We start from the raw sequence: 22,290 nt of genomic DNA on the forward strand, positions 1-22,290 counted from the left end.
ACTCACCTCCTCCTTGTCACTCTGACGGAGATGGTTGCAGCGGTCCAGGAAACAGTGCCCGCCCATGACCCACTCCTTTTGGATGAGGCTCTGGAAGCCCGCGCTGGTTCTACAGTGGGGGTCCATCATCACTTGCACCAGGGAGGAAACGAGGCAGCAGAGGTCAGAAGCGTTCTCCTCTGGGAGGGGCCCGGGAGCAGTGCAAAGAGGAAGGAGGATATGAAATGTTAAACACTCACAAAGAGCACTCACACTCACACAGCTAACAGCAGGGTCACCAACGCCAAGGCCTGCTACTGACAGTCAAGCCCTAATTCCCTAAAAATGGGCCAATGACGAAAAGGGGCAGTGTTTTCAGACTGAGGCAAACTGCTGCAAGCCGGCCTAACAGGGGCCTAGCACACACTGGCAGGAAACACAGACCAGCTCACTGAGCAGGTGAACGCAGCACTGCAAACCCACTGTTGGCGTGTGGGCGTCCAGGCAGGCCGAACGTTGAGGGTGGGTCATCCACAGAATGGCGACCTGCTGGGCTCTGCAGACCAAGCTAAAAACCCTCCGGGAGGGTGTGTCCAAGTCTCCATCACCCAACCCACTGTTCCGAGGCTCTTCCTCCACTCCCTCTGCTCTGGAGGAAGCTGAGTATCTATCTCTGGACTGCACCTAAATGCTCCTATTCTCCGCTCCAAGGCTCTTCCTGTTTCTGTCTGAGAAGCAGAAGCTCTCCGTGGCCTACTTCCACGTGCCCACCCCGGAGTCACTCTACAAAGCCCATCTGGTGACGATGCCATTCAAATACTCGTTTAACATTCATGACTCGTAGCAAATAAAAACATCCATCTACATGCATGCACTTCTGTCTTGAGAGTTTTAAGATCCTAAAAGTCAGGGTCTGACATCCCCAGAGTTTCCTCTTTACAAAATGAAGAAGTGCAATTCGAGCTGCTATTTTAGAACATCCACGAGGATGATGGTGCTGGTCTTACTGGGATAAGAGAAACTAAGAACGTGCCGTGAGCAGGGAGGTGTTCACGCCCTTCAAACTCTCACTGTGGCCTCAGAACCACGAGGCGCCAAGGGGCCAGGCTGTCACACGCGCTTCTTTTTCTCTGCCAGGAAATAAGCCTGAGCTACACACACACACAGGGCGAAAAGAAACATTTTCACTTTTGACTTCCTAGTGCTATCAGTGTTCAAAACAAGTCTCACCTTTTAAGGGGCTCTGCCTTCTTGCTCCTAAAGGGTGCTGGGCAGCACACCCATGGGTACTAGGAAGAGGAGCTAGGAAATGAGATTTCAGACTAGAGACAACTCAGCAGTCCATCTAGGAGCAAGTGACATCTCAGCCACACCGGCCAAAGGTCTGCATTTCATTTTATGCAACTGTGTGATCATCGCAGGCAGGCCCTGGGCCTTCCACCTCTCAGACCCCAGTCTTTACCCCACTACTTTTCACCAGTTAAAACTCTATTCTGTTGTGGCTGGGTAGGTCTTTTTCAGTAAGATGCTTAGGCCAACTCTCCAATTAGACTGTAAACTTCTAGAAGGCAGAAGTATGGAGCTCTGCACGACAGGTACTCAGTAAACGTATTACAAGTTAAGCCAGCGAGCCAGCATCAGATGATACAGATGCCACAGGCAGATACCTTTTCCGATCTGCTCATAAAAGCAAACCCTCACAGCCACAGAGCAGGCCGGAGAAATGACGAGAGCTCCAGGGTACAGCAGCACGAGATGATCTACCAAATGTGAAACATGGGGCTCTAAGAACCTAAAATGTTCTCAACAGCAGACCTTATCTTAGCTCACGCCGACCCAGTTCCAGCAGTATCTTTGCTGTGAGGCAGCTCACACTTGCTTTCACACACTGTGAAGGTCTGTGCCCTGTCCTCCCATACAGCAGGTTAAGCCCACTGAGGAAAAGGAAGTCACGGACCACAAAGTTTCTACGGCAACTGCACGAGGTTGTTGAACACAAACACATACAAATAACAATTAAATCACCCATGGGTCTCTTTCTAGAATAGGGATTATCAAAGATTATAACTTTAACCAAGCTGAGTTAATATAAAACAAAATCCAAAACATTAGGAAATGTGAGCTTTGGTAAAAATACCAAACAATTCCTTCTTGGGCTGTGAATAGATCTGCCGAGTTCTAAGTGAAATAATTTATTTTTAAACTGTAACACTGAAATCCAACACAAAGGACTCTGAGGTCAGGGTAGGAGAGACTGGGAAGGACTGCTACCCTAGTTCATCCCTTGCTCAAGACGATCCCAATCACACAGACCTGTGTCTACAGAATGAACCTCCAGGGAAGCACAATGGAAACCACACCTGGTGCTGTAGGTACGTTACCTAAAAGAAGGACGTTCACGCTCTGTGCCTCTAGACATTCTATGATCTCTATTGCTTTCTTCAGGCAACGTCTAGATGGAAAAGGGACAGAAAAAGGGGCGTTAGTTCTTGAGCTTGGCATTGAAACTATAAGAACTTTAGAAGATAGTCTGACTTGATCTTCAGTTTTCCATCTTATTTTTGCTAAAAGCCTCCAAAGGGAACAAATCACCATTTATACTATTCAGATACTGCAAGACACTCATTTTGCCTACTAGAAACTTAAAATCTTCAGAAGGAAATCCCCAAATTGATATAAAAATGCTCCTAGGTGATTTCTAAACTAGAAACTCTTTGTGAGGACCCAGACCCGAGTCCGGCGTGAGTCCCAGTGAGGCCCACAAAGGCGCACATCTGGGGAATGTGCTGCACGTCCACGGTGTTTAATTCAAAGACAGCTCGAATTCGGTCAGTGTGGCCGGAAAGATCCAACATGCCCAGAAACCCTGCGTGTCCCTCTCTAGACGCACTCTTCCCTCTGAGACTGTGGCCACCCTAGGCAGCTCTGACTTAGAACGAGGAGGGCCTCACACGTGCTGCTCTCTGCCTACAGTGGCGCCACCCCTGCCCCGACTCTTCACCTGGTTAAGGACTTTCCACCTTCTCTCTGCCTCACAAAAGGGGAGGTTCTTTTATGACACTTATCACTGTTTGCATAACACATTCAAGCTATAATCCATGCTCTCTAAAGCATATTGGTTAGTACGCATGGAGGGCCGAAGCCCCTCTCCGCCATATGGAGGGCACAGCTGAGAGAGAAGAGAATGCCAGGCGAGGCACGAGGGACAATTCCTCTCTCCTGAAACCTGTTCCCGGATCGAGGCTGTTCTCTCACCCCAGTCATCATTTCTGCTCTGTGCCACCCCCGCCTTTGCCCTCTCCTCTACTTCCTGGCAACAGGGAGAGGCTATTCCAAACATGAAAGCGAATATAATTCTGTTCTCTGGGAATCTCGACCTAACTCTAAAACCCAAAACGACAAATTGACATTAATCATGATTTCTAAAAATGTTTAATAGGTAATATACATTTAAGACACCGAATTCTAAAAAGTTCTGATCAAATGTGCACACACATAATAGGTAACAAATGTAAAAGCATGAGCCCTGAATAGAAGACATGATGTAAGAATAGTTAACTGTGAAATATAAAACACTTAAATTTTTTGTCAATTTGCTTTACTACTTTGAATTAGAGAAGTATAACATCCACAAGCAATCAATGGCTTGAAATACCTGATTATGTCAAGCCAGCTGCTACTTTCCAACAGAGAAAACCACTTTATATCTGTGTCCCAAAATTCAGTACTGTTATCTGGGGGGAAAAAGGAATAAAGAAGTCAGGTGGTTCGCTCCCACGCCTGCCACAAAAACCTGTGCTACTCAGCCACGCCGCTCAAGTGCACATCCAGACACCAGTCTCCATTTTAAGTAAAGGGTGTTTCAAAACATCAGCTGAAACGGTGCTTCCGCTGCAAAGCCCTGGAAGGCTGTGGCAGTCAAAAACAGATTTTTACTGCACAAATAAAAAGTGCCTACAAGGCGGAACTGGAGCCACGGTCCACCCTGTAACTCAACACAGGGAGTGGTACACTTCGGGCAGAGACCGTGGACATCCGGTTGCTGCTCCCAGAAGTGGAAAGGCAACCGATACATCCTGGTGCCACTGAGGCCTCAGGGGCAGCCCCGGCTCCTGTTGAAATCCTGATTACACAAATACAGGCACCTTGCACATCACTACACAGTGTCCCCAACCCACCTGGAACAGAGAGCCCCGCATTTTCCAGAAGCCTACTACTTCAAAGCGGCAAATTTAAATCAAAGGCAGATACCCCCACAGGTCCTGGACGATGAAAACAAAAGTGGAGAATCACCGTCCTGTATCAACTCATAAAATTTCTTACTCCCTCCGCCAGGTCCCTGCTTTTTATCAACCCGCTTCGTAACATGCGTCACGCTGCATTTCAGTTAGAGGTGTCTACTTCCGGTTCCCTTGGCGTCACATTCATTTTTACCTCCAGTGCCTCCCACAGTTTGTACATAGTGGGACCTCAGTAAACACCAGCTGAATAAATCAATGAACCCTAAATTAGTGAGGCTTTGCTAGGCTAAGAAGTCCAAGTTAGGAAAAGTTACCTGTGTGGCAAATCTCAGGGTAAAGACTCATTCAAGGATGAAAGGAACTAATAGCCAACTGAGCTTGATTAAATATGACTCAAGTTCTAAACTGTTCATAGTGGGCGGCCTAGGCAGGGAAGAGAGGGTGGCTGGGATGAGCATATTTCACTTTCTACTTTGTACATTTCTGATTAATTAAAAGTTTTTACATTGATATATATACACATACACATAGAGATACATATGTGTGCATATATATATTCAATCAGAAAACAAAGTAAAATCATTCCACTTGGGTGAGCGGAGTCCCTTCAATAGGGCACTGAGAAAACCACAGCAACCGTTCACTTGTTGCACCCCTGCAAGCCAGCCCACGAGCACAGGTACTGCGCGGTCCCACCACTTTCATGCGGAGAAGCCCCAACGTTCACCACTGGGCGACGGCGTACTGAGGACAGGAGAGAAGGGGATGGGTGGCTCTGTGTGCACTGCCGTGAGAAGGGAAAGAGCCTGAAGGAAAATGGAGGGGAGCGTGGCAAAGGCAGCCACCCTTGGCTGCCAGCCCCTCCATGGCACGACCTCGGCCCTCCCAGGCAGGACCACAAGGAGCCCCGGGAAGGGCACGACTTCCACCTGGTCCACTAGGTGTGTCTTTCTCCATTTAACTTGGCCTTCTACTCACCTATCAGAAACAGCTGTTTAAACTTAGAGTACGCAGTCTGGATATCCTGCAGGGATACGAAGTTGCTTGATAGGTCTTCAGTTTTGACAATTTCATAGGGTGGCCTGTGGATGATCCTGTAAATTCTAGGCATCAAAAAGTAACGGGAGATTAGAAGGGCAGACGTGACCTAGAAACAGCTGATTCTCCCGAGCACTTACTACATGGCAAGATCCGTGTGAAGAGCTTTGGAAACGCCCTCCCACTTAACCCTCGCCCACGAAGTGAGCCCCACAGGCCCGCCAGCGCCGCCAGCGCACGTGGAAGTGGAGGCGCGCAGAGAGTGCCTTCGGGGCACAAGCAGTTTATAAACTGATCGAGCTGCAACTTGAACTAAAGCAATTTAACTCCAAAGTCTACGCCTTTTCTGTTTTTAATTCATGCACTTTGGGTTTTTAAAACTTTTCATTTTGAAGATTTTCAAACACGTGGAAAAGTCAGAAAGTACAGAGCAGTGACACGTGCCATGGCACAGACTGACAACGGTTAACGTTACGGCCACCTTGCCACGTGCCCCTAAATGCTTCGGCGCACATCTCTGAAGACAATGCAGCTGCCATTCCTAATGACTGCATCCCACGCCTTCTGAAGTAATTAAAAGCAACCGCTCTTAGTTGCATCCCAAGCACTAAGCTATTAGAGGTGAACAGAAACGGACATACTACCAAGAACTAGTCCCTGCTTCTCAGAAAGTAAGAACAGAGCTGAACAGCAACAAAACATCTAACAGTACTGACCCATCCAAGAAGCTCTTTTGGATTTGTAAAATGCTGTCGTCCTGTTCTTTGGGTAGGGCTGACATTTTCAAAAGGGCACATCCATTGTGGTAGGACCAACACCATATCTGCAGGGAGAGATGAAGGTTTTCCAAATAAAATACACACAACCCAGCAGGGAACAGGTGAGCTTACCATTTAAATTGATACAGGGAAATTTATAAGTTCAATGTGAAATGGCTGGATATATTAAACTTTGCTAAGCTAAGCAATAGTTAAAATGAAGATTGATTTAGTCTTAAAAAACAAAACAGGTCTAGGTAGACACGCTCTCCAGTGCTGGGAACCTAGGTGAAGATAACAGTATCATTACTATTGGGGTAGTGGCTATTGCTGGAATGCAGCGTTACTGTGTCACAATTTTACGTGAACTAACTCATTTAATTCTCACTCTAAGACAGGCGTGACTATTAGCCCCGTCAACAACCAGAAACTGAGGCTTAGAGAGACCGGCCGCAGCAGTCTGACTCTAAGGGCGTGCTCGGCCTGGATGGCAGAACGGGGTGGCGCCCATCACTAGAGAAAGCTTGCACTAGAGAGAAGGGGAAGCTGGCTCCTCAACACGCGCTGTCGGAGACTCGTACGTGCAAGGCACTGAATTAGGTTGTGAGAGGATGTGAAGAGGGAGAAGGTACTGTGCCTACCTTCAAGGAGCTGGCACTCTAACAGGGAAAGGCGTTTGGCAACCTAATGAAGTAGAATGTGCTAAGTCACAGCAGAAGAGAAGTTCAAGGAACAACAAAGGGAGGGCAAAGGAGGAAGAAACCAGGTGAATGATCACAAACGACAGCTTCAGTGTTTTCCTGGATACCATGGGCATTTTCGTGTTTGCTCTGTTTCGCAGGAACAAAAGATCAGAACTGATCCTGGGGCAGAGTAATCTGCCCAGCAGAGCCTGGAGTGGAGGAGAAGGCAAGGCTGGTTGGGGCACTTGAGTCCATTCGTGGACTTTGTGCCTGGTATAGTGGCCTGGCTAAGGGTTCGAGAGTGGCTAAAGCCCAGCCCCCATTCTGCTGACCAAGCCATTGGGCCCTGGCTCAAAGGTAAACCTACAGGATTTCAGCAGCCCAGAACAGCACTTCTGCAAAGTACAAACAATACCTTGAATATGTTAGCAGCAGCCTGGGCCGGGACACTAGAGATCAGGTCAATCCAGGGAATACTGTGCACTACACTTAGAAAGTCTAATATGGAGGAACCAGTTTGCAGCTCCAGGGGAAGGGACATAATCAGCGTATCAGTGCTCAGTATGTAGGGTGTCTAGTGCCAGCAGGACATCTGTGCAATGATACTCAGGAGGAACCTAAGACAAGGGTTCTGAGCTTAGAAGAGGAAGACAGGACTGGAGCTCTGGACATGGGAGCTTATTTCCAGCTGATGTGGAAGAGACATGAGCCCACCCAGGAAGCAAGGCAAAGGGACACAAAACTGCCGAAAAGCATTAACTCCCCTGAGGGGCGAGTGGTACCCGGACTTCGATTCTTCAGGATTCACAATGAGGCAGAGGTGTTAGAGCACTGAGACCATTCAAAGGGCCCTCTGCTGTCCTCTTACTCCCCCTTCCAGTGTTACCCTGAGCAGCGTGCAGAACCGCCCCCCCCCCCCCTCCAGCTCACTGCCAAAGGCGGCAATACCCCGAACGCCCACGCAGTCCTGTGCCCCTACTTGGCACAGCTCATTCCGATAAAGGGGGAGACACTCTTTACCATGACTGCGTGACAGGGTCTAGGCAACTGAGTGATTTTAACCCTTTTTATCTCCTTTCCTGGAACAGAAAGGGTGGTTCTTGGTGGTATCAAACCGTAACTCATTTTCTATTTGAGGCACAACCGTAAATGTCTCAGCTCAGCTGAGGAGCTAAGGGGCAATTCCCTGACTATCCTCCACTTGAAACGGTACGTATAAAACAAGCAACATTCTTGTTAGAGACAGACTGCTCACAGGACTTTAGCGAAAAGCACCCGTCCTCTCCTACTGCAGTGCGCGTACTATTTCTGTCTGGGAAAGGGCCACGGGCTTCTTAGTGTGAATGACTTGACAAAAGATAATAACCACAGTCCAGTAAGCCTGTTTACCTAAGAAAAGGAAGGGGGAAAAATTATTCATTATTTCATACATCTTCCGGTGTCTCTCTTAATAGAGCCAAAGACAGAGTTTTAGGGGCACATGTACAACTGGAGGCAAGAAAGCAGTGTAAGGAAAAGAACTATTAAGGAAGTAAGAGGACCAAGACACTACAGTGCTTCTAAAGCCAAGACAGAAACTTAAAAGGCCAGAGGGAGGGGGTATCGGTGTCAAAACTGCAGTGACGGCAGGGGCACTGGGGCTGCAGGGGCACTGGGGCTGCGCAGGCTCAGTGCCTCGTGGAGGGCCAATCAGCAGAGTGAGGGCAGTAGGGAAGCAAGCAGAGAAAACGAGTTCAGACTCTTTAAATCGGTTTGGCAGCACAAGGAAGGAGAACACCACAGTATCTTTACTCTTAAGGAAGGACTTCTTCAGGTGAGGGGAGAGCTGAGGATGTCTTCGAGAGGAGAGGACCCTGTGGAAAGACTCACGGGGGGACGGGGGGGGGGGGAGACTGACGGAAGCAGGTTCCGGACAGAAGGGCAGATGAGACCAAGAGCCCAGGCAGAGGTCTGGGTTCCGATGAAGGAAAGAGGAGCACAGAGACGCAACAGGGGGTGGGAAGAAGGAAGGTGAGGGGGTCTTGTGGTTGCTGTCCATGATCCCATGAACGGATGGGAAAGTTAGTCTCTGAGAGTAAGAGAGTTCAGAAGAGAATCGCAAATGGAAAGAGCATGAAAAGTGTCTGCAGCAGCCCCAGGGAAGAATGCCACTGGCCCCAAAAGGAGTTAAACAACAGGCTGGATGGCTGAGCAGAACAAGGACCCACCCAAGGCGAGGTAACAGTTTCCATATATCCCATTAAGTATGCTGTGCTGTTTGCTGTAAATAAGCCACAGCCATGTTCATTAGCCCCACAGCAAAAAAGTAAACCCTCCGGGTTGGAGGTCAAGGACTCCGGAACAGCAGCGAGAGTATGACGGGAACTACAAACGATGGAGGCCTCCCGGAAGAGGATGTGAAGGCAGAAAAGGCAACCAGGTGAAGGTCAGGGTAAAAAAGCATGGACATAAGGAATGTTCTGGAACTAGGTAGTGGTAATAGTTGCACAAGATTGTGAATATACTTAATGTCACTAGTGGTAAATTTTATGTTCTGTGTATCAAGAGTTCTGTGTTCCCTGAATAAATGTACAAAGTCCATCTTGTGTAATATTTTTCTGTTCATTCATATAAACTCCACTAATGACTTTCAGGGCGCATAATTAAGGCTGATGACCTAATACAGTGAGAACACCTCCCCATAGTTTCTGTCAGTTATGTTGCCAACTCCTCACTCAGGGCTTAGAACGCTGTCTGTTTCTCAGCCCAAGGCCTGGCTACAACACAGAACATCAAAGATCCAGACAACACTGGATGGAGAGGCAGCCTATTGCCACTTGCATAGACGACTCATCTTTGTTTCTTCCCACAAAGCTCACCCTCTTTTCCTAGATGCATCTATGAAAGGCTGAAGGAGGAAGACCCTCGTTTTCATTCTTCTAAAACAGTGATTCTCAAAGTGTAGTCTACAGTTCCAAGATGGGAAGCCCAAGACCCTTTCAGGTGCCCTAGGAATAATACCGAGATGTAACCTGTCCTTTTCACTGTGCTGACATTTGCACAGGTGGTGGGTGACACCCCAGGACCAGTCAAGGCACGGCCACCCAGCGGCACTGCCTGCCCCAGAATTCTCCACTGCCACACACGTGCAGAAAACACACTCAGTTCCACTTCACAGGGCCCTTGTTGAGGGACTAACAATTATTAATTGTATTAATCTTGACCATTACATGTCTTTTTAATATTCTGTGTGATGACATGGGAGGTAAGCACCAAAGTACAATGTTTGCCTCAAAGAAAAAGAGCTTATGCGGCTGAGTTGAGGACTGAGCTAGCTGTGTTTTTTTTCATGGAATTGAAAAAATGAGTGACTCATAGACAAATTATGGGTGTTGAGACTTTGATAACTGGCAGTCATTCTTTAAAAAAAAAAAAAAGAACGAAGTGAGTCTATCACTTCATGGAAAACACTTGACAAATTGCCACCAATGATAAAAATTGAAGTTTCAAGTAAAAATTGAAATTCTGGAAAACTAGTCTCTGCCCTTTTGGCTGGACAGCTTCCCAATATTTAATGATTTTCCTGACGAGACAGTGATATAAATGAAAGTGTTTTTTAAACTTTATTTATTATTTTGAGAGAAAGAGAGGCATTGGTTGATCTTGGGTGTACCCTAACTAGGGATTGAACACCCAACCTTGCCATATCAGGACAACGCTCGAAGCAAATGAGCTACTTGGCCAGGGCTTGATTTTTATATTATGTAAGGAAATGTCAGTATCTGGACACTCTGTATTACCTAGTGAGCCAGTATTCCAGATGACAATGTACAATGTATAATGTATAAAATCATGCATGTTTTGAGATCCATTCAAAGTATAAGATAAACCAATGGATTTTAACTTATCACAGAATGAAAAATTCGCTGATTATGTTTTTAGATTCCTAACTGCAATTAACCTTTATGAAACTACCACTGATCAATTTTTTGGTGTACCCTCAAAAACTAATATTCTCAATTATTGGAAAAGGCTATTAAATAGTCCTTCTTTTCCCAAATACGTATCTGTTAGGCTGGACTTTTCTTCATGTACTTCATCCAAAGCCTAACATACTATAATAGACTAAATGAAAGAAGCATATAGAAATATCCACCTGTCTTCTATTTTCAAAACTGTAAAACAGTGCTATTCTGTTTTTTAAAATTTCAGAGAATATAGTTATTTTTAATAGAAATATGTTATTTACATTAGCAGGTTATGAGTTTATCACTAAAATAACAATTTTTAAATGTTTCAGTTTTAATTTTTAATATGGCAAATAGCAATAGATACAACCCCATAACAAACACTTAACAAAACCCATAACAATGAGGTCCTCCATCATTTTTAAGAGTGTAAAAAGTCCTGAGACCAGGAAGTCTGAGAACTATTGCTCTAAATTAAAAGCTACAAACTGGTGGGGACATGAGCCAATATGGACCCAAAGACATGTTTTTTAAAGCTTTGGATCCAATGCATACATTTAGAAATCAAGAAAACTCACATAAGAACTCATATCTGAGGTTTCTCCTGAGAAATCGGGGCATCTGGGAAGGCCAGGCCCATATTCCCACAGAGCACAGACCTGCTGGCACTGGGGGGCGGCACCCCAGTTCACTGTTAAGGGCCACGCTCACGACTTGCCTGGCCTGCACGTGCTCCTGGGCTGGTGACCCTGCTTTCACGTCTCGCCTCCTACACAGAGTGACCTTTCTGGGGAACAGCCATGTGCACAGCATAGCATTTATTTGTAACTCTCATTCCTCACTGAATTCCTGCAGGCTTGGCAACTCCCAACCACGCATTAGAAACTGGAGTAACTGCCAGAGTCTTGCTTTCTTTGATCAGTGACACATTAAATATGGCTCCCATCCCAGTCTATTCTGTGAAACTCAGTGAGCTCTTTATGTCATCTCTGGGAAAAATCACGGCCACGCCCAAAGATTAATGGTGTGGGCCAAAAAGCATTTTAAGCCCTACTACCCTTAGAGTGGTCGGCTCAGCCTCAAAATTATTTAGGTGTAAATCAGGCTGGCTTTCAACACCAGAGAAATTGTAAATCTCTTAAAGCTTTTCAAAGATGTCTCTGCTAAGAATGCCATGGCATCTGTGAAAACTTTAGAACCCTGTCCCCGGGAGCCTCGTGTCTAAGAGACTTCTCCAGGGAGTCTCTAAGATATTTTTGGATCACTCTCAGACTAAGGAGAAAATCTTTAGTCCCAAAGCCAAGGGATTTAAGTAGAACAATTCGCCAAGATGGGCCGATGAAGCAGCCCATGGCTGTTAGGGTTTCCAGATGCACTTACTGGTATGCCGTGACCCTGAAAGCGTGACACATTCTCTTCAGGAAGAGGGGTGGGGACAACAAAGTACGCTGGCAACCTAGAAGAAAGAGATGTCATCAGTTTTAGTAGTGGAGCTAATTCACTAAATATGAAAGCTCAATTTTAATGAACACAGAAAGCTAAGCAGAGTGGTAGGAAATGGACCACATTTCCCTGTTAAGAACCAGCACAGGTGAACTCTCTCCAGCCAAATAAGAGAGTCTGAGTTCAAATCCTAGCTATGTCTCTGATTCTGGTAACCACAGATAAATTTCTCCACTTCTCTGGGTCAGCTCTCTCATCCATAGAATGAGGGCACCGGAATATGGGATATCTAAAAGTACATGAATTCCAAAATTGGGAGTGATCTTTGTCATCACATAGTGACAACAGAAGCATTTGCGCTGATAAAATGACTACTGCCCATTTTATCAAGTGCTCTAACAACACTTAAGTGTTACTACTGAACATATGCCAGACTCTGTTCTAATTACTTCATATGAATTACTCATTGAAACTCCCCAACATCACTACCCGGCATGTACTATTATAACTTCCATTTGACAGATAAGGAAACTGAGACACAGCACTGTAAGGCCCTTCCCAGGTTACACAACTAGTAAGCATTAGTGAAGCTGGGACTTAACCCCAAGCAGTAATGACTTCAGTCTCTGCATGAGAAAATTCAGGTTCTAAAAATAACACACCTGTTAAGAAGGGACGTGGGAAAGACAGATTTTCAGAGTCGCAGAGGTCAGAGATATACGGGGACAACACCCCCTCCTCTAGCTAGCAGATGCGGGGCTCTTTTATAAGAAGGCCGCCTAGGTTTCATCACTGTGGGGCGGTGAGGACCTTTCACTCAAAGAGCCTGAAACAAAGCCTCACCCGAGATAAGGTGCCTATGGTGTGAGAACTACAGGGAAACTACTCAGGTGGTGTTTGCGTGCTGCACGTGTGAAGTAAAGCTCTTAAATACCAATATTAGGTCAGGGGAAAGATTAATTTTCCAAGTTGAAAAGATCCGAATTTGAATGTGATCAAGCCAGTGGATGAAATCAAGTCAGGGGTAATGGAGCAACATTTTAAATATCACCATGGGGATGTGCTCATCAAAATCCAGACAAATGGCCTGCTTCCTTCAAATAAATTATAAGACGAAAATGATGGCGAGTGAATCTATAGACTGAGACATCGAAAACCTATCAATTCCAAAATATCAATCTCACTGAGTCCTGATTAATGATAAAACAGGTAAAAAGATGAAAGATAAATTGTTTTAAAATTTATAAAACAATAGGGAAAATTTGAATACTGGGGATGAATGATAGTAAGGAGCTAATGTTAAACTTGAAAGTTCTGATAATGGTTTTATGGTTATGCTTATAAAAAAGAGCCCTTGCCCAACCAGTGTGGCCCAGTTGGTTGGGAAACATCCCGCAAAGCGAAGGTTGTCAGTTGCATTCCAGGTCAGGGCACACGCCTGGGCTGCAGGTTAGGGGCCCGCCTGGAATATACGTGAGAGGCAACCGATCCGGGTTTCTCTCTCACACCGATGTTTCTCCCCGTGTCTTTCTCCCTCCTTTCTCCTCTCTCTAAAAATTAAATGAATAAAAATCTTAAAAATAAATAAAGAGTCCTTAATTCTTAGAGATGTATACTAAAATATTCATGAATGAAATGTGATGAGCTCTGGGATTTATTTCAAAATAATCCAGGGGAGGATAAATAATATAGGAGCCATAAGTTAGTAATTGTTGAAGCCAGGTGACAGAGAAAAGGGAAGTCATCATATTCACTTTTCTTTTATGCTCTTGAAATTTCCCTTGAGAAATACCTTAAAGGTAATTAAAAAGAAAAAGGTTCCTATAATATTGTGACGTAAAACTAGGTTTGGGAATCACTGGTCAAGGCTAAGATACCTCAAACCATCAAAACGTAGAAGTCGTTTTTGGCTTTTGAAAGTGCTTAGGATATTGTCTCGTGTGTCTGCTTGAGCGCGTGGGCGCTAAGACACCCCTTCAGAGGTCGTTGTCACTGAAGTAAAAACATCTTCACAGGTCAGTGGCTCTCAAACTCAGGCTGCCCATTTAAATCACATGGTAAGATTAAAAATTCTTCAGGTCCAGGCTCCACCCCAGAACTATGATCTACCAGAAGCTTAAAAGCTCTCCAGATGCACAATCAAGATGAAAGCTGTTGTTCTAGAAGATCCTGCTACTCAAAGTATGCAACAGCATCGCCTGCATGCTTATAAGGAAAGCAGGCTCTCAAGCGCAAGCCCAGACTTACAGAATCGAGGTCTGCATTTGAATAAGCTCCCAGGAGACTTAGCTGGACAAGAAACTGTGAGAGGAAGCAGTGCTCTAGATGGAAACCTACAGACAGATCACTGTTTCTCCACTTGTACAGGAGAATTACCACAGGGTTTGTTTAAATCAGATTCCCAGCTCCTTCCCCAGAGGCTTGTTCTACAAAGTTGGGGTGGGGTCATATTGCTTTAAAACATTCATGTGTCTTACAGTGTTTGTTAACTAGTTAATTTTTTATGTCTTTCACCAAAGGGAGAAGAAACTGTCAGAATCAAGTGGATTAGCATATGCACCAGTTACTCAAGAAAGAAGGTTGGGATCATGTTCTCAATCCATTGAGATGTTGCTTCCCAGCAACTGTTGCCAGTTTGAATCAACAAAACTCATACAAATTCAAAAAAAAAAAAAAAGGAAGGAAGGAAGGAAGGAGGGCGGAAGGGAGGGGGGAGGCTGCCCAGAGATGGACAGCTCTGCACCAGTGCAGCAGGTGGGAGATGTCCTGTCCCATCCCACTGAACCACAGGCAGCTCTATGGAGTCTCTGCGATAAGACTCCTAATGTCTATAAGCAAGTAACCCTCCATCCTGGGACAGCAGTCATTTTAGTTATTAGGATGAGTTTAGAGTAGAAAGTAAACAGCTCCTTCAAATACAGGATGACTATTCATGGGAAGTCATATGACCTGCTCAGGCACAGCCTTAGTCAGGGTGAGGGAACCCACAGAGCGACACCAAAGCAGCAATGTCTACCTGTGGCAGTGTCGGTCTACTCACAGGTTCCTCTGTTACTCATATCCTACAGGGGTAAGACCTTCTCATACCTTCCTAGGGAGGTGGGACAAGAGAAAGGCCTTTCAGGAGAAGGAAGAGACTGCAGTACAGGCAGAGCCAGCTCTGACCTTAAAGGAAGGTGACATAGACACTCAGTTTTTTATTCTTATCCAAAGTGATTGGAACCCCCTCTGACTACTGATGGGCTTTCATTAATTTATTTGCCCTGTCTCCTACTTCTTGAGTCCCTCATAAATCCAGGCACTACACTTGGCTCAGAGGATAGAAGGTGGAGCAAAAATAGGTTTAAAATTGTAAGCACACAAAAAAGTTTATTCTTGTATTAATATCTATTAATTATTGTATTACTTTTCATACAAATTGTAAACCTCCTTTGCCATGCCCTGTAATGATGAACAAAAACAGTGTCTTTGATTCCCCAGAACTACTTTCCCTACCAGATGTATTTCTGATGTGCTGACATGTATGCAAACACCAGCAGATTTAATCAGTACGTGGCAGGATTTTTCCTCAACAGTTCTGGGAATGGGAATGCCTTCTATCAGTCCCAACGTCACATTGCGAACTACCGCCTCCTAGGAGCAGTAGTAGTGCTACTTCTGAGCAGTGCCAACTTTGTGACTGCAAAGGGGAGGAGGAGCTCGATGGGAATGGGGGGCATGTGATACAACCCTCACCCTGCAGGCCCCTCCCACTGTCACCCCAGTTCCCACTGTGACAGGAAGGTTAATCATAAATGTTTGAGTTGGTCAACATCAAAACTCATCTGCTGAAGAGGCCCATCGGAACCACAAACTCACGATGTTCTACAAAAACAGAGCAGTAACACGTAACCACGGGGATCTGTCCCAAAGCCCCAGTGGATGCCTGAGACCACAGACAGCACCAAATCCTATATGCTGTACTTTGCCGTGTAGAATGTGTACTTTTTTGTCCAAATTTTTGAGGGAAAAATAAGGATGCGCATTACACATGGGTAGCACTAATTCTGTATCTGTGTGAATGTTTTTAATTCTTTTATTTAAGCTTATGCATTAAAAATGTTACTCTAGAAAGAAATAATGCTATCCATAGGCAAAATAATACCCTGAAATAAGATAATCGGTTTTGTTTCTAAATATAAATAAAATTTGAATTACAAAATTAAAACAAATGATTTTTTTCGCTGGAAGTTTGAGCCGAAAATGTGGGTGCACACTATACACAGAAGCGTATGACACGTGGCAAAATACCGTGCACTATGTTTTTTCCTATACGCACATACCTATGGTGAAGTTTAATTTATAAGTTAGGCACAGTAAGAGAGTAACAACAATTACTAATAAAATAGAGCAATTATAACAAATCACTATAATAAAAGTTCTATGAATGTGGTTTCTCTCTCTCTCAAAATATCTTATTGTACTGTACTCACCTTTTCTCTTCAAGGAAGCACTATACAGCTTCACTTGGGCACATCTCGACTGCCACAGTACTCACTACTCTGGCACTTTATGGCCATTTTTGAGTAAAGTAAGGGTTCCCTGAATACAAGCTGGGATCCCACGACACTCGGTGTGATAAGCAAGATAGCTAGTAAGTGGGCAGGTGTGTCTACAGCAGGGACATGCTGGACAGAGGGCGGTATGACTCCCACCCCAGGTGGGACGCAGCGGAACAGCATAAGATTTCATCACGCTACTCAAACAGCACCCCGTTTATGAATTGTTTATTCCTTGAATTTTCCATTTAATATTTTAGGACTGCAATTGACCACAGAAAGCAAAACCATGGATAAGGGAAGACTACTGTACACATTTTATGAAACTGCTAGCAGAGCACTGGGGCGTTATGTTCCAAAATGCTAAGATTCAAGTTTCTAAAAGAGAATTATGCAAAGTCAACCTTTAAAATGTAGGTCAGAACACATTATGCTTCTGCTCAAACTCCTCCTCACTTACCTATAAATTCTTCTGAAAGCCTCCCAGCCAGTCACCACCCAGCCTCCCCTCTTCTCCCTGATCTCACCTCCCACTACTCTCCCTGACCTCACCTCCCACTACTCTGTCCCCTGCTCGCTCCTCGCCAGCCCCCGGGCTCCTTGTCGTTCCTCACACAGCCGGACAGGACAAGACTGCACCTCCGGGCCCTTGCTCCTGCCATTCCCTCTGCCTGACCAGCCCTCCCCACCAACAGCTCCAGCACGCCCTACCCCTCCCCTGTCTATTTTTCTCTGTAGCACTTACATCACCTTTCAACACACTGTTAAGTGCTCACTTATTCTATCATCATTTCCTCCCACTGCCATGACAGCCCCAGGAGGGCAGCATTTGTAGACTCCGTCTGCTGCTGCACCTTGAATAGCTAGGACACTGCTTAGCACGGAGTAGGCACTCAGAAATTTTTACTGCATGAATAAATGAAGTGTTTGGTAAGAGGAAAGCAAACACACAAAATAAATTCAGAAATGCCTCTAGAAATTTTACACTTAGATTATAGATACAATAATGGGAAATAAAACACAACTCGACTTCTGAATGTTTTAAGGGCTACTTTAATTAATGTGGAGAAAGGGGACCCTTCGGATGGGAACGTGAATGGAGTAGTTGCTGTGGTAGTTCCTCAAACTGTTAAAGGCAGAGTCACTACATGGCCTAGCAGCTCCACTCCTTGGCATTTACCCAAGAAATGAAAATGTACACCCACACGGAACCTTGTACTCAACTGTTCGATGCAGCATTAGTCATAATGGCCAAAAAGTGAAAACCACCCGAACGTCCATCGGCTGATGAACAGACAGAGAGAACATGGTACAGACGCATGTCCACGCTGTGGACTACTACTCAGTGACAGGAAAGAATAACACTCTGATACGTGCCACGACGTGGGTGAGCCTTAATACTGTACCACTACGCTCAACGAAAGGAGCCAGGCATAAAGACCACACATGGTACGATCCCCTTTATAGAAAACGTCCAGAAGAGGCAAATCCACAGAGCGAGAAAGTAGGTGAGTGGTTGCCTAGGGCTGGGGGTGTTCTGAGAACATGGGGAGAGATTACTAATGGGTATTAAGTTTCTTTTGGGGATGATGAAAATGTTCCAAAATTGACTATAGTAACGGTTGCACAACTGTGTGAATATATTTCAAAACACAGTGTATGTCAAATGGGTGAAGCGTATGGCATGTGAATTAAATCTCAATACAGCTGTTTTAAAAAGCACAGCACTGAACTCTTACCTTTCACAGACTCTGTAGCCCTCGTTGGCACTCACTGCTTTGTACTTCATATTGCCTCTGGTCCGCTCCAGCTCCCAACACCAGTCCTCGAGCGTGTCAAACATCACAGTACGGCTCTTGGGATTAGTGGCTAGCAAAATAAATTTTAAAAGACAACAAAATCTTGTCATGAAGCACTGGTCTTTAATGATGTCAAAGTGAATCCTCGGGCCCCAATTTCTTTACTACACCCATTGCTATGCAAGCAGGATGAGTTCACCACTTAATCCTAACCTTGTTCCTCCTTTTTGTCATTAATCCAAAATTATAACTGCGGCTCTGTTGTTTTACACAGGAGGAAAGGGGCTGTTTTAGTTCCACTCCTTGCAAAAGTAATTATGGCTCCATTTTTGGTCATCTGACCATGAGATAATTTATATAACATAAAAAGATCCTGAGAGGCACTGAAAGACGGGCTTAGCACAAACGCTCAGGGCATATTTTTAGCCCCCCAATAAGTGCACAGGGTGGCAGACTCATCTGAACAGCATGTGGGATTCCTGAGTGTAAATCCTCCTTCAATGTGAAGACACACTGCCAGCAAGAGGGTTCTCCAGTGTGACACCTGGCTCCCGAGGGCCACGAGGAAGGTCAGGCCTGCTGGCCAACAGCTGCACAGTGGTAACGACACTGTCACCCCCGCCCCTGCTCTGCCACCACCCGCTAGAAGGAAACGCCCAGGAGCACTGCTCTGCCCACTGACGCGTCCAGACCCTCTCGCGAGCCACACCACTGCTTGCTGGGGGGGACGTGCACCACGACAGTTTTGGGTATTTACACAGATTGGTTAGTTCAAGCCTTTGCATATCTAAAAAACAAGCATTCTGGGAAAAATAAAGTGTTTGATACAACTCCCATCCACTCTTTTTAATAAAACCAGATCGCTGTACGAGGATAATGATAAGAATAATGATAAAATAAAAACAGTAGTTAAACTTATATAAGCTAATGGCACTTAGTGTGTGCTAGGCACTGTTCTGAGCATATTACAGTATGAACTCGATCCTTGTAACCCCACAGGTTAGGTGATATTATTTCCTGCATTCTACAGACGTGGCACAGGAAGGTCAAATGACTCGCCCAAGATCACAGAGCCAGGCAGTGGCAGAGCTGGAATTCAAACCTAGGCAGCTATAAAGAAAATTTCTATAAAGTAGTAATAGCAAAACAAAATTTCCCCGCGGACCTAAGCATTTACGACCTTTCAGCCAAAGCACATCTATGAATTATTAAGCCTGAGAATAATTAAAGATGTTCAGATTGCAATGCAGACACCTCTACAAACCCCTACGCAGTGACAAAGCTAACTGGTCAGTCCAAAATTATCTAGTGTAAGCTTTACTTATCAAAAATTGACGGTTAAAAGGAGAAAAGGAGGGTGGAATTAAAATAGAACACTAGCAGTTTCACATGCTGGGCACAAAAAGCCACCACGAGGTAATGGAACTGCCAGGTCCATCAAGGGAAGGGCTTCCAAACACACACCGACATGTTGGCCAGCTGAGAAACTGTCCTACGCTGGGTCCGGATCAAGAATCAGATGTGAGGAAGAAGCAGAACTCCTAAAAAATAGAAGGTGACTTTTCAAATGTAATCCAACACATGTTTATGGACATGATAGCAGCCAACGAAATCTATCTCAGCTACGATGAGCCACTGAAAGCCAGCACCCAGTTAATCAGCACTTGCACATTTACCAACAGCAGAAAGATCTGTCATTCACAGAAATTAGCTTCCTGGATTAAGAAGCAAAAGTTAGGGTCAGCCTACTAGTAGTGCTAACTATATGTGACGTCAGCGTAATTCTCTGAACATAACACGTCCTGAATGACATGCAGTTATACTCTCAGGTAACCCTCATTTACTGACTGCACTCTCTGGGTCATACATTTAATAATTTATAATCTTCACAACACTTTAAAGGAAGCACTAACACTATCATTTTTTTAAATGAAACAACAGAGGCCCTAAGGTCACACAGCTACTAAGCAACTGAACAAGGATCTGAACTCGAGTGGGACAGACCCTGAAATCCATACTACTACATCACCATAGTTCCCAAATTGCAACCTGCTCTCTCAGACATCTCCATCTCTGCCTAAAATACGCCTCCATGCCTCCCAGAGACTCCCGCACCCTCCATGCCAGCTCATGCACAGCCTTCACCCTCTGACAGCCCCCTTCTTGCCCCCCAGGATGGTCAGGCACTTCCTCCTCCTGCTCCCAGGCCCCTTCAGCAGAGGAACCATCACTCAGCTGCTTCTGATGTGATGCTCTCAGAGGGCACGGACTTAGTCCTGTTCACCTCCGTATTCCTAGAGCCTGACCCACAGCAAGCATTCGACAAGTGTTTACTGAATAAGCAGTAAGTGACAAAGCAACTCTGCATTCCAGAAAGCCTGACACATGCAGTTAAACTAACACGCCATTTCCCGGATGAAAAGCACACAGCACACAGCACCCCAAACACCAACCTCCTGTTAGGAGTAAAGGGCAGAGTAAGGGAACCGACGGAGGGGAGAGACCGGGAGAGGGAAGAAGACAGACCCCTGCGGGAACATGCACGACTCAGGCCCTATTAACAGCTACTTCAGGAGGTCAGAGGTTCTTCGCTAAAGCCTGCTCTCTTTTTCAGTGAACTGAATGGAAGATATTTGCAACCTGAAGTTTCCTAACCAAGCTGGTTTTCTGATGTGTTCTTTTTTTAAATAATGCCAACTGTTAACCCTTAGGGTTTACTACGGGCCATGCACTCTTCTAAGTACTTTATGTATATTCCCTAACTTAATGTTCCCAATATCCCAAAGAGGTAGATACTGTTATTATCTTCATTTTACAGATGAAGAAACTGAGACACAGGAGATTTAAGTGATTTGCTCAAGGCCACACAGCTAACACTGGTGGACTTGGGATTCAGACCCTGGCATGCTGCCTCCTGTGTACACACTGTCTCTCAAGCTCTTCCGTAAAACACCTGCTTCTCACCTGATGTGTTCTCTTATGTACACCTTTCATCTTCCATACAAAACAATCAAACCAATAATTCCTCACAAAAACACAACAAACCTAAAAGATAAGTAAAAAGCAACAAAGATCAAAGAACAAAAATAGAAGCTTTTTTTTAAAGAAACCTGAATGTGTCACCCAAGCAAAGGTGACCAATTGCTAGAGAAGAAGAGCAAACCCCTCAGTGAATGGATTTTCTCCCACTAGTTTCAGGCAGAAATTGGAAGGCCGGCCTATCTACAAACCAAAGCCCAGAAGACACTTACCTGTGCTGCTCTGTACAGCAGCTGCGTAGGAAAAGAGGAACAGCCGCTTAAGCAGTTTAGGGGCCAGGGTATGGTGAATTATGCCGCTGACAATCTGGAAAAGAACCAAGCAGTGGGCAGAGTCACGTGAACCGTCTAGTTTTCAGTCACGTGAACCAGTCCCTAGGGGCAGCACGCGGAAACTCTCCCCGAGACCCGCGCCTATGACGGCACCTCTTAGAATAATGCCAAACACGCGGAGGCCGGCCATTGTGTCAGGTTTCCCATGAGTTTTGGATTTCTAGGACAATTGGTGAAGCATAGTCTAATTGCTCAAAACCTAGGTGCTAAAAAGCCTCAAGTGCCACATCCAGACACCCTAAAAATCTAACACCAGAGACACACAGCTGGTATCAGACGCTAACCGAAACAGTCTGGGCCATCTGGGCCTGCAGGACCTTCTTCTAGAAGACGAGAAAAGAAATCAACCCCTTGTGCTTTTGTTTGAGGTGCCAAACAAAAGTGTGTTTGGACAGACAAGTAAAATCATCTTTTGAAATGGAGTTTCTGGCTTCTCAGGGGGTTTCCCACGTCTGCATCACTCCTCTGCTCAGCACAGACGCGGAGGCCATGT

General features: G+C 45.3%; 1 protein-coding gene across 2 annotated transcripts in view; it reads right to left on the reverse strand.

The window, feature by feature from the left end:
* The window catches only part of MTMR12 (myotubularin related protein 12), a 53,606-nt gene that overhangs the window by 7,367 nt on the left and 23,949 nt on the right, over positions 1-22,290 (reverse strand). For both annotated transcript variants that reach the window (XM_053914098.2, XM_071219766.1), the window contains exons 6-13: positions 21,678-21,771; positions 18,367-18,496; positions 12,027-12,102; positions 5,975-6,081; positions 5,199-5,323; positions 3,635-3,713; positions 2,361-2,431; positions 7-179 (exon numbers count right to left, since the gene is read on the reverse strand). In XM_053914098.2, the coding sequence (XP_053770073.1) occupies positions 7-179; positions 2,361-2,431; positions 3,635-3,713; positions 5,199-5,323; positions 5,975-6,081; positions 12,027-12,102; positions 18,367-18,496; positions 21,678-21,771 (855 nt within the window). The remainder of the gene's footprint in view (positions 1-6; positions 180-2,360; positions 2,432-3,634; positions 3,714-5,198; positions 5,324-5,974; positions 6,082-12,026; positions 12,103-18,366; positions 18,497-21,677; positions 21,772-22,290) is intronic.

Source organism: Desmodus rotundus, chromosome 1 (genome assembly GCF_022682495.2).
Source record: "Desmodus rotundus isolate HL8 chromosome 1, HLdesRot8A.1, whole genome shotgun sequence".
NCBI lineage: Eukaryota > Metazoa > Chordata > Mammalia > Chiroptera > Phyllostomidae > Desmodus > Desmodus rotundus.